The 19,437-nt window shown below is 39.4% G+C and overlaps 1 protein-coding gene and 1 long non-coding RNA gene across 2 annotated transcripts in view; both read right to left on the bottom strand.

Moving 5' to 3' along the window:
• Positions 1-1,604: 1,604 nt before the first annotated feature.
• Positions 1,605-12,360, bottom strand: LOC115297625. The gene is made up of 2 exons (XR_003911458.1): positions 12,183-12,360; positions 1,605-1,900 (listed from the first exon to the last, which is right to left on the bottom strand). It is a non-coding gene; the product is annotated as an uncharacterized LOC115297625 (long non-coding RNA).
• Positions 12,361-16,503: 4,143 nt separating this feature from the next.
• The window catches only part of DPYD (dihydropyrimidine dehydrogenase), an 806,753-nt gene continuing 803,819 nt past the window's right edge, over positions 16,504-19,437 (bottom strand). Inside the window, exon 23 of the mRNA XM_029948659.1 lies at positions 16,504-17,988. Coding sequence (XP_029804519.1) covers positions 17,815-17,988 — 174 coding nt within the window. The 3' untranslated portion in view covers positions 16,504-17,814. The remainder of the gene's footprint in view (positions 17,989-19,437) is intronic.

Genomic DNA, 19,437 nt, shown 5'->3' with positions numbered 1-19,437 from the left:
TGAAACATTAACTCCCAGATATTAGATATATCACCATTGGTTACTATGTTTGAACCTTTTTCTAATAAGGGCAAATAGAAATGGTGACTTCAAGAAGTCTCAAGAACATATGAATAAAGAAAATGATCTTTCAGCAGATGATAAATTCTAGTGACCTAGTCATTCACATGTACATAGAAAAGACAATTGGAGTGTGTGAGCTGTGGGGGAGGGGTCAGGGAACATTGAACATTGACTACTACTTTAGTGGGGGATGTAGTTTTTCCTTTTTAAGGCAATATTTGGCAAGCAGGTTTTTTGAGGGTCAGGCATTTAGGACTGGCAATTAAAACACTGTTGTTTTACTTTTATGGTAGCATTCCACCAAATGGGAGTTTTATGAAACATTAGTTTTACTCTGGATTTTGCTTCTGACTTCTGCTTTGAAGGTAAATAATGACCTGTGGGTGGAAAAATATATCTTGATTCATGTGATAATGCTTTGGAGACAGAACATTTTGTAATCTTTAGCTTTTTCAGACTGGAAAATATTTCTAGGAAACACAAGGCAATTGTCTAATTATTGGTGAATTCTGAACTACTTGTTAAATTAAATTGGGATCATCTCTTACTCATGCCAGTACATTTCCCTATTGCATTTACCAAACCTTACAGACTGCCTCAGATCGCTCCTATAGTTCTTTTATAGGAAAACTGATTATAGAGCTCTTTAAACAACAAGGCTTACTTCAATCTTTCTCATTTCTACTAGTAGTTGATAGGAATTACAATAGAAAGTTCTGGAGATAGCAGTGGGCTTGTTCTGGTTTAGATTGTGTATGAGAAAGCTTGGAAAGGGAGAGCAACATTTTTCACAGTCAGAAAGCCCTGGAAGAAATCAATTATCCACTTGCGGGGAAAAGTGCCTTCTACTCTTCTGCCATAATTGTCTCTAAAATCCTAATGATTGAAGAAGAGGGTTCTTGGAGGGAAGAAGGAATGATGTACAATCTATCCACAATTAAAGAACAACAGACTGACACCCAGAGTCTAATCCAGTTGTCATATTACCATCTCATCAATAAAGTTAAGGATTTTTTAAGTTTGTAAGTTTGCAAGTTAACCTATCACTGCATCAGTAACCTTACTATAAAACAAAGATAACCCAGTATCTATGTTATTGACTTACTCTGAAGGTAAATCAAATAATTTAAACAAGGTAATGGATGAGACATAAGAAGGGCCCGGTAAATACTAACCATTATTATTACTGTCAGTACTATTGTTAATGCTATTATTTTCCACTTTTATTATTATTTTTGTTGTTAACTCCTCTTTGGTCTCAGTAACGTTTAGCAGTAAAGACTGTAAAATGAGAAATGCTGAACATTCATCTTTGGGGGTGTTCAGGAAATGACATTGCTCTTCTGGAGAGAAGCATCTTCCAACATTAGAGATCTGTGTGTTCCACGTGACTAACGGAAAGAAGCAAGAAGTCTCAGTCTTTCAGGCCTGTAGCCAGCAGGGAAAGAATGCCAAGAGAGACTGCCTGAGCCTGAGCCAAGGCCCTGGGGCATGACAGTGTTTCCCGTTGTGCTGAGATAACACTAAAGATGAGTCAAGAGTTGGTGGTAATCAATTCATAGTTTTATTTGGGTGTACAGGTCCATGATCTTTTCCCCACAATTCTGCCACCTAAAAAGCTCCAAAAACCAAGAAGTGCTTGTTTTGGTGGTTTTAGTGTTGTTTTTTTGTTTGTGTTTTTTGTTTTGTTTTGGTAACATCCTTTGTCAGATTGTTGTTGGCATCCTACAGTACCCACCTTCAGTCATGTAGCTGATACTTGGGACAACTCTGGGGTGATGCCTTCCTTTTTCGCTCCACTCATCTTGAGAATGAGACACTACCTCTGAGATTCAGGCTGAAAGACCAATATATAATAATGAATCATAGCAGAGATATATAAGATCATGTCAAAAAGATTTTAGGCTCCCAGACCTCAGGAAGACATGGATGCTACTACTGCTTTCTTTTAGAGAAGAAACATGTAGATTGGAAGCGTGTTTGTTTAGTAATGAAATCTTAGAAATAATACCACAAACCAATAACTAAAGCACTATGGAAGGAACGGACTGAGGCCAAGGGAGGTGGCTCACCAGCGCAGGTACTCTGGACAACTAGAAAGGGATGCCAGCAAACGTTCGGGCCGTCTAACCAGCTTCCTTCCCGCCACCCCCCCTTTTTTTTTTACTCCCTATGCTTTTCTTACCTAAAGAGAAAAAAATAATATTCCAACCACATGGCTGGCCAGGCCACGCTCCTTGGTTGTTCTAGTTCTTGCTGCACATCCTGTTTTATATAACTGTGCTCATAAAGTGAGGTAATAGGAATTTGCTCCCAGATATGGCGCTGGGCGCTTTTGTGGATTAAGGAGCCCTCAAGACCCAGCCACAGAGGCCACTACCCTGGGAGCACTTCTTGCAAGTGGGCGTGGGCGGCAGCCCCCCTGGAGACACCCCACCCCCGCCCCGCCTGGTGTGCCGAGAGCAGCCAGTGATTAGATGAAGTCGGCACAGGCACAGGTAGCTTCTCTAGCTGTCAGATGGGAAATGTGCGTCTTCCCCTCGAGGTTTTCTTCTTGAAGAAAACATCTATTTTAGTATTCTTTATTCTTTTGTAAGGTTAGGGTACCTCAGGTTGACAATTAGTCAAATAAAAATATTAACTAAGCGTCTCCTGTTTTATCCACGTACTGTCAGGCCTTAGGGGCATGCAAAAGAAGTAAAAATGCGTTCCTGCCCTGCGGAGACAAAACTAACAAACTTGCAACAGGAAGGATACATTTCTGCAACTAACCCGGGGCAAGTAAATGTGGCTGGTTTGATTGACAGTGGGCAGAACTTGGTTAAAGGAAAGGAAGAGGCATAAACTGACTCGGTGAGAGATTCTAAAACCCGGTAAACAGGGATGTCTGCGGGAGTCAGGGAAGCACTGCGAGGGGTGAAGGCGGGGTGCCTGTCCACCTGGAGAGCCCTGCCTTAAGGGGCGGTTGTCTCTAATTTTAGCTCAGGGGTCAGGAAACTTTTGCTGTAAAGCGCAAAATAGTAAATATTACAGGCTTTACTGGCCACACTGTGACAACTTGACTATGAAACTCTGTTGCAGCTTCACTATGCAACTCTTACCCATGAAACAGCCCTAGATAATTTGATAAGTGAATGGGTGTGGCTTTGCTCTGCTAACGCTTCCTTTACAAAAACATACACTGTCTCAGCATGGCCACGTGAAGTTGACCAACTCGCTCCAGAATGGATGGTTGCTGGGTTGGTGGATTTCAAAGGGTTTTAGAAATCAGGATGCTAATTCTAAATCTTCGTATTCTAAGATGCTGACTTAAAAAATGTAATGCCATCTTACCCAAGGAAAATCATTTCTTATGACCCCACTGTGGCCATTTCCACACTCTCAGTAAGATTTGATGTAGGCTTTAAGGATATGTAGGATGTGATTAACTGAAGAGAAGAAAGGAGGGCTTTCTAATAAGAATAGCAGGAAAAGAGTGATCATTGGATGTAAGGTGTGCGAGGCGGAGGCAGGGTGGGGTGGTTAGGAGTCCAGACACTGGAGCCAGACGGGCAGGATTAGAACCCTGTTCTGCCATCTACTAGCCATGAGACCTTGGACAAATGACTTTACCTCTAAGGCCCTGGTGTCCCCAAATTTGTATTATAAAGATTAAATGAGCTATTGTTCACAAAAACACTTAATTCCTAGCGCAGAGACATTTTCAGTTGACTATTGGGTTAATAATAATAAAAAAAGGATCTGTTAGGAAGAGAGGTAAATAACAAGATAGATGTTCAGGCCAGCTTACTATTAGGAATAAGTGCCAATTATGTCACTCATTGTACATTTCCCATCAATATATGTGTATTATCATTTGTTGCACAAATTAATGAATACTGTACCCCCGGACAACTACCATTTGGTCCAGAGTCAAACTCCACTCCTGACTGGCCACTCACCCTGCATATGTGTCTCTTGGTCTTAAGGGGGACCAGCTAGACTAGGAAAATACATATAAATACCAACTGGGGAGAAAGAAGAGAGGAAGAACATCTAAGGAAGTGATTACATGCTAATTGCTTCATAAACTATCACAGTTCTTACCACAACCCTGTGAAGTAAATATTATAGCCTCCTTTAATCTTGAGTCCAGTCGCTCACTGCTGCTCAGCGGCAGAAACTCAGACCAGATCTAATGTCAGGGCTCAAGCTCTTTCTTCTATAGTTGGGGTTTCACAATGTGTCCCTTGAAATTCTAGGGTTTGGAAAAGTGACTGTAAACTCCTTGCGAGGAGAGATACTGTCTATCTTTGTGTTAAAAGCACCAAGCCTAGAATACACACTGGGTGGTTGTTAAATGGATGCATTGAATGCATGAGAGAGAGAAGAAAGGAAGGAAGGACGGACGGAAAGAAGGAGAGAAGGGAGGAAAGAAAGAGAGAAAGAAGGGAGGAAGAAGGGAAGGAAGGCACTTAGGGCTTCCATTCTTAGCCCCTTTCAACCACAGAAATTCCACTTTCATCTGTTTCATGCTTTAAGACCATAGAGAGAAGCTTATGGGAGACAAAAAAAAAAAGTTTGGAAACCACTGCTGTGCATATCACTGCCTCCCAACCAATGCACATTTCTAACAGCGGTCACTATCTTGAATGTTACATTTGCAACAAAACTCAGCAAATGATTAAATACCATCGCTGTGCTAGTGTGAAAGGGTGTCCCCTCTAGGCTGGGATTAGAATCGTGTAGCAAGGAGAGATCTTTGAGACTGTGATTCAGAAATGCAGAATTTCCAACACTTCAGCAGCCCTTCTAAGGCTTCCACAGATCTGTTCACAGAGTCCTCTTCCTAACGGTGGCCCCTGCCATGTGATATCCCCACTTCTAGGCAGAGGGGCAAGCTCTTTGGAGGACGAGAAGTTTCTCTTTTTTCCCCCCTGACCCGAACATTTGTTCCTGAGGTGTCTATAGGCATGTGTCAGAGGCCACTTACAGATAGGGCCAGAGAGGGGTCGGAGAAGGTTTGGTTGGGACTGGGAGCTTTCCATTTATACTTTTGCCCTAGGCTCCACAAATATTAGGACCATCTTATTGGACTCTTTAAACAGAAGGTGATAACTGCGTGGGGGCAGTTTTTATTCTTTTTAACCCCAAAGTGGGGCTGACGTAGCACTAAGAGGATTAAGAGACTTGGTGGCTCTGTGCACTGGCTCAACGTGGGCAAGATGAGTATAAGGTGAATCGAGGTTTCCAGTGATGGTGCACTGGGGTCTCCAGGCCCGGTGCTGGCATGCGGCCCCTTGGAGATTCTGCTAATCCTCTCCTTGTTGTTTGAAGTTGGGAGAGGGGCGGGCTCTCTCACAAAATGGCTGACACAGGTAGGCTCACAGGTAAGGGTTAATTAAGCACTGACATTTATTTCATAATGTTAATGTGGCCTCTTTGGTCCACACGGGCTAATGAGGCCAAAGGATTTCCAAATTAGGTTAACAGTGATCCAGCCAGTTTGATGAGCACGGTTCCTATAGTTCAGTCTGTCTGCCCACCAGAGAGGACATCGCTAAAACTCTTTGAGTACCTTTGTGATTTTTGGATGAGGTTTTCTAAGATTCTATTCTATTAGAGAGCCCCAAACCTGTAATTTCCTTCTAACGAGGCCTGTTAATTGGATGGCAGCTTTATCGAATATAAACACGTCCCTCCTTACGTCTGTGGGTACTTCATAATGAGATGAATGCAGGGGACAGAGAGCTGCCAGACACGTTAAAGAAGCTAGTGTCCCAGAGTTAAGAAAGAACTCATTAATGATTTTCGTCCCAAAGGAAGAGACACACAGAAATTCTTCAGGTTGAAAGAAATGGTGACGGTGAAATCAAAGCAACCCAAATGGCCTATAAACAAGGCTAATTATGTGGAAGACCCAGAAGCAATGCTGAAGTTTTTCCTCCCCAGCTGCTTCTGGGGTCCTGAAGGAAGCCAGGTGCTGGCACGGCCACACAGCTTCCACAGGTTGTCAGCAAAGCGAAGCTATGCATTGAAGCAAATGGTAGCTGCCCCTTAGGATGTTTCTTTATGTAACAAAAGAATATTTTACATCTTAAGGGGCAAAATTCTGTGTTTATAAACCTCCATGCTAATCAATGAATACTAATTATTTTTTTCATATTTATTTCTTTTTGAGAGAGAAGAGACGAGCATGAGTGGGGGAGGGGCAGAGAGAGAGAAGGAGACAGAGAATCTGAAGCAGGCTCCAGGCTCTGATCCATCAGCACAGAGCCTGACATGGAGCTTGAATTCACGAACCACCTGACCCGAAGTGGGACGCTAAACTGACTGAGCTACCTGGGCACCCTGTGAATACTAATTATTATACAGACTTTTTTTGTTACTGGAAAGACATAGTTATAGAACACAGCATCTGTGTACTTGTGCACATCCATAAATACAGTGTCAGAAAGAAGATAAGTTCTATGTGCATTATTAGCTTATTGTAATAGAGAAATAAATGGCAAAATGCTGATGAATGATGTCATTTCATGTCAAAATTTTCTTCACCATCTTAGAAATACCAAGTCCAAAGTTTGGCTCAGATTCGGAAATAGGAGGCTGTGCTTGAAAAGTCCTGCTCAATCTACAGACCTTCGCCGTGGCTTTTGTGACACCCCCGGGCAGACATCCAGGGCAGGTAGTGCAGCCCTTCTGGCTAATTGGGTTTGGTGATTCAGCCATAACTTCAGAGAAGCCAGGCACCCAGATTCAGAATGAAGAACAAGACAGAAGGTGGAGAAGGGCAATGTGGTGCCTCTCTGTTTAAAACCAATGGGCTGATTTAACCCAGGCCAGGATGCTGTCCCTACAGACAACAGGAGCTGTACTCTAAGGAGACCTGCTTTAGTTCCTTTTTTTTTTTTAATCACACTTAAGATTTTCTTTTTTTTAAAAACTGAGGAATCTCCACCTTTTTCTGGGTTTTTATTCTTGGTGATTACTAATTACTGGGAAATGCATATTCCCTCCAGAAGTTCAGGAATTATGCAGGTGCCACGTTTCTTTAAAAAATTTTTAAGTTTATTTATTTGTTTTAAGAGAGACAGAGACGGGGGCGCCTGGGTGGCTCAGTCGGTTAAGCATCTGACTTCAGCTCGGGTCCTGATCTCACCGTGCGTGGATTGGAGCCTGGCACCAGGCTCTGTGCTGACAGCTCAGAGCCTGCAGATTCTGTGTTCCCTCTCTCTCTGTCCCTCCCCTGCTCACATTGTGTCCCTCTCTGAAAAATAAATAAAAAATTAAAAAAAAAAAGAGACAGAGACAGTGTAAGTAAGTAGAGAGAGAGAATCCCAAGCAGTCTCTGACTCCATCAGCACGGAGACAAGTGCCGCTTTTAACCGTATCTCATAGGAAAAGAGAACTGTGCTTTGTGGTAACTGTATGTTCGAGATCAGGGCTCAGACCAGAGCCTAGAAGAAGAGATTCCTAGCTAACTCTTGTGCTTTTCTAGGCTCACACATTGTGATGTTGGACTGTGATTTTTCTGGAGTATCTTCCTCTCCATCATCAGACTATGAGATCCATGAAGGAGGAGCCATGAAGGTAGGACACCATTTAAGTCAAAATGTTATTAAGGGGAAAGAATGGTCTTTTCAACAAACAGCTCCGGAATTAAAGGACATCCACATGAAACAGAATGTAGCTGGAACCCTACTTTATGTTATTATAAAAATTTTTAACTTTGGAGGATGTCTAATCTACTTTTTAATTTTGTTGCTTATATTTTTGAAGTAATATCTAAGAAACTATGTAATGCAAGGTCAAAAAAATGTACACCTAGGTTTTCTTCTAAGATTTTTATATTTTTAGCTTTTACGTTTAGGATTTTTATCCATCCAGATTAAATTTTTTAGAAGATGTGCAACTTCATAAGCTATCAGCAAAATGCAAGTCAAAACTATAATGAGATACCATTTTCACATTGTTGGGATAGCTGTCTGATCAGATAAAAGGATAGATATTAACAGATGTTGGTGAGGATGTGAAGAAATAGCCCTCTGATACGTTGCTGGTGGGAGTGTGAAGTGCTGCAGACACTTTGGAAAAGCAATGTGGTAGTTCCTTGAGGTTAAGCATGGCTATCATGTGACCTAGCAATTCCACTCTTAGACACATACCCAAGGGAAATGAAAACACGTCCACATGGTGCATGAGTGTTTGTAGACGCTTTATGAATTAGAGCCAAAAAAGTGAAAGCAGTCTGAATATTCATCAGCTGATGAATGGGTAAATAAAACACTGGCATATTATGCAGCCATAAAAAGAAATGAAGCATTGGTAGGTTCTACAACATGATGAACCTTGAAAACATTATGTTAAAGTGAAAAAATCCAGTCACAGAAGATCAAATATTATGTGGTTCCATTATGAAATATCCAGAATAGGTACATCCATAGGCAGAGAGTAGATTAATATTTTCCTGGTGGGGGTTGGGGGGGCAGAGAGAGATGCAGAGTGACTGCTGGTGGGTATGAGGTTTCTTTCTGAAGGTGAAGAAATGGATTGTGGTAATCAGTGGTTGCATAACTCAGTGACTATACTCAAAGCTGGTGAATTTTACTCTTCAAATGGCTGAATTTTATGTTATGTGGATTATATATTAATAAAGCCACTATAAAAAATAATCTGTAATAACCCAGCCTCCACTAGGCCACGCCCTGCACCTGGCCCTGGACAAGCTGAGATGAATGTGTCAGTTGCTTGCAACCTGTGCACCAATAGGCAGATGCAGAAGAGTTATGACCAGGAGGGAATGATTAACTCTCCTGCCTAGAAAAGCCCTCAGAGAGAAAGCCCGACTTCTTGGGGTAGTTTTTGAAGAAAGAAAAGAAATTTACTCCTTGTGTGAGATAATGAAGAGCAAAACAGAACAAGGAAAAGAATATGGTAAGGCATTGAGGTGTTTTATGTATTATACTTCACTATAAATATTTTTAATGTTAATTTATTTTTGAGAGAGAGAGAGACACACACACACACACAACATGAATGGGGGAGGGGCAGTGAGAGAGGGGGACACAGAACTTGAAGCAGGCCCCAGGCTCTGAGCTGTCAGCACTGAGCCTGACGCAGGGCTCAATCTCATGAACCATGAGATTGTGACCTGAGCTGAAGTCAATTGCTTAACCGATTGAGCCACCCAGGCGCCCCTATAAATATTTTTTTAAATTCTATGCTACTAGAGAGGAAAATAAAAAGGTTGAAAAGCACTTCATGGGGGCCAACTGCTCTAGTATGGACGAGAAGTTCAGGCTGGCAGTGGGTGGAACAGACTGGAGGGGGGCACCCAGCAGAAGGTGTGTTTATGGACCTGCAGTATCAGTCCTTTTTAATAACTATTTGATATTATATTATGATTAGTATTATCAAACTAGTATTTATTGGTTCTATAATAAAAATAATAAGTAATATAATATTTACTAATATATTATATCTAAATAACATAAACTATCATAATTATATTATTTTATGTTATATATAAATAATATAATAAATTACTATAATAAAAACTAATATTTATGAAACATCTTCCATATGCAAGCATTGTGCTAATCATTTGGCATGCATTTTCTCCTTTTGACCTCATACTAATGCCGAGAAGTTGATTCTTGAGAGCGGTACATTGGTTAATAGCCTGGGTTCAGGAACTAGAATGTGTGTGTTAGATCTTAGCTCTGCTTTCACCAGCAGTGAGGCTTGTACAAATCGTTTCACAGCTCAGTACCCAGTGCCTCAGTTTCCTCATCTCTAAATTGGCAAGAACACTAGTACCTATTTCCTAGGATTGTGGTAATAGATAACAGGAGTACAGGAGGCAGTGTTTGGAATAGGACCTGACGTGTACTGACAGCTTTAAGTGTTAGTTGTTATCAGCAGGCCCCTGTCTACTTTTGTTTACAACTGAGAAAACAGGTTTGGATTATTAAGTACCTTCCACAAGGAGACAGAGCTAAGACAAGGACCAGGATTCAAACACAGCGAGTTCGATTCCAGAATTGGCATTCTGAACCAGTATGCCCTTCCCCCTCTCCGCAAGATTCAGTTCACCTGGTATATATCCTTGGTGAAGCGTTCTTTGCCTTCCCCAGATGGATCTAAGGATGCCTCCATTGGTATTTCCGTAACTGTTGTTCAACATTTTATTAGAAGTATATAATACCTTCTCTTCCTAGTGTTTTCTCATTATTCTACACAGTGGCTAGTATCTACTAGTTCTTAACAAATATGTGTTGTTCTCAACTCTGTTGCTAAATATATCAAGAGTCCACTCCCTTCTCCCTGACCCCACTATTGCTGCCTTATTAGTTTAAGTTCTTGCTATTTCTTATTTGAATGACTATAACAGCACCTAATTACACTTTGTGCTACCATATCCCTCACCGTACTCTGTGGTATGAAACACTTTTAGTAGGACTCTGTTCTGTGCAACTAAAAGAGTATCCAGCTTCCCACCTGACAAAATTGATCCAAAAGCTAAATGCATATACATTTAGGCCTAATAATTTTATGATAATTCGGCCAGCCCTGACACCTGAACGTTTTTAATAATTATTATTTGATAAATATGGAATTGCCTCTGCTATTTAAAGCATGGTGATACAGAGTGTTGATTTGTAAACACCTCTTGGCTGAATGTAAAAATGGTTGATTTACTACTAATATGCCAAGTGTGGTTTTCTTTACCATACCAGGCCAGCCATCTAAAATTTTTAACAGCCTGACAAATTCCAGGTGGGTCTGTTCTTGATCATAAACATCTTCTTTAAGGAAGGTATCTTCTAAACTCTGAAATTGACAGTCATTCATTCATTAAAACATTGCTTGATGCAAAAATTAATAAACTTCCTCTCCTAAGTAAATAAATCTTTTATAATGCGTGAAGATTAAGAGTACTTCATTTCTCATTTTGCCTCAGCATGGAACTTGTAGGCTAAATTTTATTAACTGCTCAATTACACAATCTGGTTAGGGGCCAGGCAGCTTCAGAATTTTCTATTTGCTGCAATTCTTTCAGATTTTTTTTCCCTATCCAGGGGGTTGCATCTTATTCAAGATTTGGCTTCTGAAATCATAGTGTTTTAGTTTTCAACACCTTGGTGACTAATGAAGTTAGGCACTGCTTTATACATGTATTCATCATTGGGTATATCCTCATTCTGTGTAGTGTCTATTCATGTCTTTTACCCATTGCTCCATTAGTGGTCTTTTTCTTACGGATTTGTAGGAGCTGTTTTTATGTTTTGTATAGGAGTCCTTTGTCAGTTATATGTATTGCAAATGTATTTTCTAACTCTGTGACTTGTTCATTTAATGACCTTCTGATGAAAAGAAAGTTCTGATTTTAATGTAGTTCTTATCAACTTTTCCATCATGAATGGTGTTTTTGTTTCCTGGAATGATGAGTTTCAAGCCCTGCATCAGGCTCTGTGCTGGCAGCTTGGAGTCTGGAGCCTGCTTTGGAGTCTATGTCTGCCTTCCCCCTGCTCACGCTCTATCTCTAAAAAATAAGTAAACAGTGAAAAAATTAAAATAAAAAATGAAAGAGAGAAAATAAGAATTTTTGAGTTTCTTACCTAAAGACATAAATTGAATTGAAAGGTTCTTATCTTCCACTCACGTTCTTATACCTCCATGAAAAATATGCAGATGAAACCTTTCAGTAATCTTAAATTGCTATGCACACTTGTGTGTGTGTGTGTGTGTGTGTGTGTGGTATTTTATCTTTGCTCAAATACCTAGATTCGTGTAGATGGATACCACTGAAGGCCAGGAAAGATGAATAAACCACACTATTGATAGGCAGGGAGATCTTATTTTCAGTAGAAACACATAACAAGTATATTGGTAAGCAAGGAGGTCTGCACCCATATGTTGACTAATGCAAATTTTTAAAAGCTGCCAGCAGTATATAAACTTGAATTTATCAATGGTAGGGGAATAAAGAAGCCATGGAAGTAGAAAGACAAAGGAGCACACAGAAGGCTGTTGGTGCTTGCAGAGCACAGCATACGGAAAAGCACTATATAAATTCTATAAATAAATAACTGCACAGATACATAAATCAATATGACTCACTACTATACACTACTTACCAGTGGCAGAATGACTTGGCTTGTTGATGGCACAGCAGTATATAGTGCATCTTAGGAGAACAGTAAATATGAAAATAATGATAGCCAATATCAGTTTATAAATGCTCTGCTTCAGTTAATGAAAGGCCAACACAAAGGGAGAATCAGCTGTGCATGTTTCCAACCCAAATGCGACTATTCGATTTAAAGATGTCATCTGTAATTTTAAAAATTTAAGCAGAAAATCTATATTAATAAATGAGGTACCATATTAATTCATGTTACCATATTAATTAATAAAAGCAAGAGCTAGACTACATGAACCTTACGGAATCATTAAGGATCTGGTCCAAATTTTCACTCTGCAGGCTGTTTGCTGAATTGTGTGCATCTGTGGGTAAGAGGAAAAGTTACAGCTCTGGGTAGATAATAGTGTGTCTAATGGCTTTCCTGTTAATTGAATTAACTTCATAGGACAGAAGTAGATCAGATCCTGCCAGGTAATAAGCTCGTTTCTAAGGGCAGTATCTTAACCCGTTCAGACAACAGTTACTGCTTGATTTCTTTAGGCCATTTACTGGTACCCTAAGACCACCCAAAGTGGATAATGTATCTCCAAATATTCATATTGGAGGAAAAAAATGATACTCGCTTGGCAAAGTGATGTGTAAGAGAGAGCATTCTGTGAAAATCTAGTTAGCTGAGCTTCATTTCTAAATATACCAACTAAACATACCAATTTATGTAAGTCACCTGTCTGCTTTGTCTTTAAGTTTCCTCTTTAAAAAAAATACTTCTGCTTTATACAGCTCAAATTAAGAAAGTAAAATTAGACAGTTATACATATAAGGAGATAATTATATATAATTAATAATTAATATATAAATATATACATAAGATAATTTTATTTAAATATATTTTAAATTTTATTTCTGGGATCTTTCATTTTTCTCAGAATTGATTATCTTACTCTTTTTTTTAATGTTTATTTATTTTTGAGAGAGAGAGAGAGAGAGAGAGCAAGGGAGGAACAGAGAGAGGGCTACCCTGAATCAAAAGCAGACTCCAGGCTCTGAGCTGTCAGCACAGAGCCCGACACAGGGCTCGAACTCATGTACTGTGAGATTATAACCTAAGCCAAAGCCAGTGCCCAACCAACTGAGCCACCCAGGCGCGCCTCTACTCTTTTCTTTTTTTTAAATCTTGATCTTCCAACTGCATGTAGTATCTTTTTCTAGATTGCTACAGATGATGAAGGTTATTTTTGGAAGTCATACCACCAGTCACTACTATGACAGACTGATTTTGAGTCTAGGAAATACAGATTTTTGTTAGTAGACTTTTATTTCTTTAAACTGTATTTGAAATGTCTATGTCCATAAATAACAGGAGAAATTATGATTATATATAACTTATTAAATTCAAGGCCATTATCTTCTCCATTTTACAGATGAGGAAGTTGAGGTCAATCTCCTATGCTTCTAGTCCATGGTTCCAATGGATTTTTGGCATTGCTTTCTATTACCCTTCTTTGATTTAGTAATTTGAATAACTCAGTCTATTTTCAACCTCTGTTTGTACCAGCTGTTTCTACTTATAGAACATGAACACACTTTTTTTAATTTTTAAAGTTTATATATTAATTTTGAGAGAGAGAGAGGTGAGAGAGAGAGAGAGAGAGAGAGAGAGAGAGAGAGAGAGAGAACAAGCTAGAGAGGGGCAGAGAGAAGGAAAGACAAAGTCTCAAGCAGGCTCCACACCATCAGCACAGAGCCTGAGATGGGGCTCGAACTCACAAACTGTAAGATCATGACCTAAACCAAGGTAAGAGTCAGCTGCTTTACCAACTGTGCCGCCCAGGCACACATTCTTCTCAGTCTTTTTGTGTGGCCAGCTCCTTCCCATCTGTTAGGAGCTCCCTGCCCCACTTTATGAAGAGTAAACGCATGCCCACTTTGCCTCTACCCCAGGATGTAGCTGTCATTGCAAAGCACCAATCATAATTTACAGTTTATTTATTTACCTGCTCTATGTATTCTTCACTAAGATATAAGCTCAGTGAGGCTCGAATGAATCATGTCTGTCTTGTTCATAGTAGAAACAGCATCAACTAGCAAGTGCTTGGCATAAGGCAACTATGGAAAGTTTTTTGAGTGAATTCATGAACAATGTGCTGATTCTGATTCCCTAAGGGATTCTAAGATGATTCAAACCTCTCTATCTCTCTCTCTCTCTGCTTTACATCCCACATATTCCTTTTGTTCTGGCTAATTCCAAGCTTTTACAGTTTCCTGGACACTCGAGACTTTACATACTTCTGTGCTTTCCTTCTTGTTTTCCTTCTCCTTGTTTCCTATTTCAAAAACTCTTTCATGGAACTAGAAACATGGCTGAATTTATTGTCTTGTCAAAGGGGGAGGTTTTAGGTGTCCCTTCTCTCAATACTGTTTTCCTAGCACAGATCACACTTTCTGTAATAACTGTTTATATGCCCATTTCCCCTGTAGGTGTTAAGTGGCTGGCATTTAGGGAACCTTCCTTATTTCAGGTCACAAGTTCAAGACTTAGTCCAGTGCCTGGTACAGGGAGTTATTTGATAAGTATTTGTTAAATGAATGAGTGCCTGGATGAACAAAAGAGAAAACAGAGGGCATAGTAGACATCACCAACATACTCAGAAACATACCTAATTACCTATGTGACCTGTAACATGTTACTTTTAGACTACTCAAACATCCATGTTCTCATGGAGGGTTCTTTAAAGAAACAAAGCCAATACAGTGTGCGTACATGTGTGTGTGTGTGTGTGTGTGTGTGTGTGTGTGTGTGTGTGTGTGTAAAGAGACTTATTTTAAGGAATTGTCTCATTTGATTGTGGAGGCTTAATGAGTCCAAAATCTGATAGGAGAGGGTGGCTAGCTAGAGATTCAGGAATTATAGTTCAGGTCCAAAGACAGTTTGCTATAAAACCAGAAAGAGTTGATGCTGCAAAGGATGTCCAAAGGACAAATGGTGATGATTCTCTCTTGTTGAGGAGGTGGGGTGGGGCCAGCCTTTTGTTTATTTGGGCCTTCAACTGCTTAGATGAGACCCACCTACTAATGGAGAGCAATCTGCTTAGCTCAGAGTCTACTGATTTAATGTTGTAAACCTCATCCAAAAACACCTCATAGAAACATCCAGAATAATGCTCGACCAAGTATCTGGGTACTGGGTGCCAGCCAAGATAAAATTAACTACCACATATGTAGATCATATAGTATAATTTCTTAGACATAGGAAACACTCAACATCAGACTCCATTGTCTAATCCTATGTCTTCATTTGTGTCTGAAGATCTGGAATCATGAGAAGATGTGTATTAGGACCAAGGGCTCGTGGTCTCTTGTTGGATGGAATGACCTAAGGTTCATTCTTCCTCTGTTCTTCAGTCTCTCTGCAAGTCATGCATTATAAACTTAAACTACATTTCCTATAAACAGCATGGATAAGAAATGCTTCTTAGTGTACAATAGAAAGTGGACAGAAGTGTGTATGGGGAATATACTAGTGTAAAATTACAGATCGCCATATCCTAACTCAAAGGCCTGGTCATGTGCAGTTCCCCAAGGAACAGCTATAGTTCAAGAAAAGAGCTATAGTGCCATGTTCATTCTTTCTCAGAGGAGGGAGCAAAAGTCATAAAGCACTTTTTTCTTTACTCTCTATTAAGGGAATTTCTGCCTGGCAGTCAGTGTCTTGAAGAGGACTCGGGCATATATGTGTGGGAGGGATTTTCATAAAACTCCCAGAGTAAAAAACTCTCATCAGATTGAGGTGGGGCTAATGCATGATGATGGCATCCATGTGGCCCCAGTAAATTTATTTTCTGGACAAGTCCAACCCTTCGCTAAGCTGTCACCAAGTCCGAAAAGTAAGATGTCTCCACCATGACAGGAGCATAAAAGGGAGCCCGTTGATATGAGTCCTTAATATTTCACGTTCAACTAAGGGATACTATTAAATGACACTGATTTTTGTTAGAGTGAAGATGGTGCCTGTAATGGTAGGTTGCCATTTCTCTTATCTCTGCCCATGAACCACTGAAAGAAAACTGGCCTGTGCCCAGTGAAAGATGCCTTTTGGCAGAGTGGACTTAAATTCAGTAGGAAAACCTGGGTCAAGAGGACCGGAAGCGAAACACTTAAATAACTGCACTGTCATTACCCTCATTAGCTTTGAACTAACATTATATACACACTTGGATGGAATTCACTGTAGGATTAATCAAAAACTTCTCCACCTCAGAATTGAAATAGGTGACATGATGTTGTACTTGCAAATGAGGCAGCAAAAGACCATGTTGTTTAAAATGCTTTATGATATTTTATTTGATAGTATTCAATCATGCAGATTTTGTGGTAAATGTGCATTTCTAAAAGTGCATAATCAAACATTTATTTTTCAAGGTGTTACATTTTTCATAGAAATATACCACAGATCATTACTTAAAGATTTGCTACTTATGGATTCATATTAAAATAGGCCACAAAAAAAAGAGATAAATGAATTTATATGATGCTATTTGCTGGTTATAAAAATAGAGGAATATAAAAATATTATTGGCAATAGCAGAAAATATATATTTCTTTTTATCTGATTACCTTTTAAAAAATTAAACACTAACATATAAAGTAGTCAAATTGGCTTGGCTTTGCACACTTCATATATATTACGAATACTATATTTTTCATTCTTGAATAATGAAGCACATGACCCACTGCTGTATAATTTGGGCTTTGTTCAAACATTAATTGCTATAATCATGAAGGCTACTATTAGAAGCAGACAGAGCAGATCTGTGCACAGCAAAAGAGTAGCTTTTACCAGAGCTCCATCCTAATATCTTGTTTTGTTCGGAACATAGTTTAAATATTTAAAGAAGAATATCACGTTGATTCATTGCTAGCGTTCGAACACCCACCTCAGGCATGAGTGGTGACTAGCAGAGTGATATGAATGATTACTAAATACTTCACTTTGAGCTTCTAGCCCACCACAAAGAAGCTATTTTTAAAATAAGGCCTTAAAAAAGTTTTGCAAATCCTCTTTGGCTTTCTTTTCCTGCCACAGTAAATAATCATTTGACTTTCTTCACTTGTGCTTTATGGAGCTAATTACATTTGCTTAGAAACAGGGTTAAAATTAAATGTAATTTTTAATTATAAAATGTTTCCTTGGAAACATTTTCTTGTAAGTTAAATGGTACTTTGTTCTAAAATACTTAATTTCACTTACAATTAGAAATCAAAGACAGAGCACAGCACTGGGCAATTTGCAAACTACTGCACTCATTGCCACAAAAAAAGTTAATATTTTTCAGAATGGACAACTGATGGTGAATGTCCAATTAACTGTTCCACAGTTATTTAACAATCTCCTCACAAAAGAATTATCCTATTTTATGACCATTAATTGAATGGCCACTGACAGTAGACATTTTTAAAATTTGGAAATTTATTTAGAAACTATATTGTTCACTTGGAAGGGTTTTTCCCCCCAGAAATTATGTATTTGTTTCAATTTAGAAAGAGCTGAGCATAACGATCACAATGAAAAAGATTAGTATACATAGGTGACCTCGAAATTCCCGGCAACTGTTTCACAAATCACCTTAACACACCAGATTATTCACAGCTAAGGGCAAGCCTCTCTTTGGTTCATAAGGTGTTGTCCTGGAAACCATTTTGATGCAGTCGATAATAGGGCAGACGCTGAGACACAGGGTGCAGCCCGTACAGGAGTCCGTAATGGTGGGCAGGTGGGTTTCTGGATCAAACTGAATAGCCTGCAAACAGAAATTAAGAGTATTGCTGTCACGGACCAAAAAGGTCAAGAACGCCCCCATTTTGGAATCCACGTTTCTCCCACCGCAGTAGAGCCGCACTTGGAGACGAGACACTCAGCTACACGCAGCAGTGGAGGTGCGAGAGGGGAGAAAAACAGCAGCAGCAGCAGCAGCAACAAAAACAGCACAACAGAAAAGAAATCCTTTTAAATTAGAAATACACTGTTTAAAATTCCTTGGAGGTATTTTTCTTGTGTTGTGTGAGGAAACTATTTCATACCAGTAAGTCTCAATTTCCTTTGTTCTGAGCCACGCTCCGGTCCTTCCCCTCCTAGGAGGACGGATGTCTGCTACCTGAGGACCCTGAGGGGCCTGCTCTCCTCACGCTCCTCCTTCTCAACAGGGAAGAAGTGTCACCGTCAGAAGGGGCAATGAATGCATTTGTTTGGATTTCAAATTATGCATATAGAATGTGTTATCATCCAATTCAAAATAACTTTTTTTTTTGTTAAAAAAGTTTCCTTCCCCCAATTGAAGCGACCTGTAACTATAATTGTTTCCCCTCTTATGCACATAAAAGAAAAAATGTTTCATTAGAGTAAATTGTATCAGACTGCCTAATATATATAAAAAAAAGGCTGTCCTTTAAGGAAACAACCATATTATATCTAAACAAGTGACAAACCATAAGAAACTTTGTCCCCATAAATTGTTGCCATTTTTAAAAATAAAACAACATCTTGGATGGCTGTGTGAATGAGTAAAAACTATTTCTCTTCCTTATGTATCCTTTTATAAATAGAAACCCAAGAAGCAATTGAAAATAAAATAATGCTTATATCTTAAAAATTTCATACTTTAAAAATTTGCAGACATAAAACTTTACAATCAGTTGAAGACTTTTTCTATTTTTTTTATCTTTTTGAGACAGAAGAGTCAGAGGAGGACTTTAAAAATCTTTTAAAAAGCCAAACTATGATTTCCCCCCTCATTAATAAGAGTTTTGGGAGGCTTTTTGTTTGTTTTGTTTTTAACTGACATTGTACCAAGGCTAGAATTTTAATGTAGGAGTCATACTTCTTTTATATTTTTTAAAAGTTTATTTATTTTTGAGAGAGAGAGCGAGAGAGCGAGCATGAACAGGGGAGGGGCAGAGACAGAGAGGGAGAGAGAGAAACCCAAGCAGGCTCTGCACCGTCAGCCTTGGAGCCTGACTCAGGGCTCAAACCCACTAACTTGTGAAATTATGACCTGAGCTGAAATCAAGAGTCAGACACTTAACTGACTGAGCCACCCACGTGCCCCTACACTTCCAAGAATGGAGATATTAGAGAACCGCTGCCATGATTTTGGTGCCAGGACTTATTAACTCATCTCTGATTGGTTAATTAGAGGGCAGAGAAGATGAAAGTGTGATGGGATTAGCATTTCCAGAATAACTGTTAGAGA

Source organism: Suricata suricatta, chromosome 8, assembly GCF_006229205.1.
Source record: "Suricata suricatta isolate VVHF042 chromosome 8, meerkat_22Aug2017_6uvM2_HiC, whole genome shotgun sequence".
In the NCBI taxonomy this organism is placed as follows: Eukaryota; Metazoa; Chordata; class Mammalia; order Carnivora; family Herpestidae; genus Suricata; species Suricata suricatta.
Note: the sequence above shows the minus strand (reverse complement) of the source record. Positions and strands in the feature narration are given on the sequence as shown.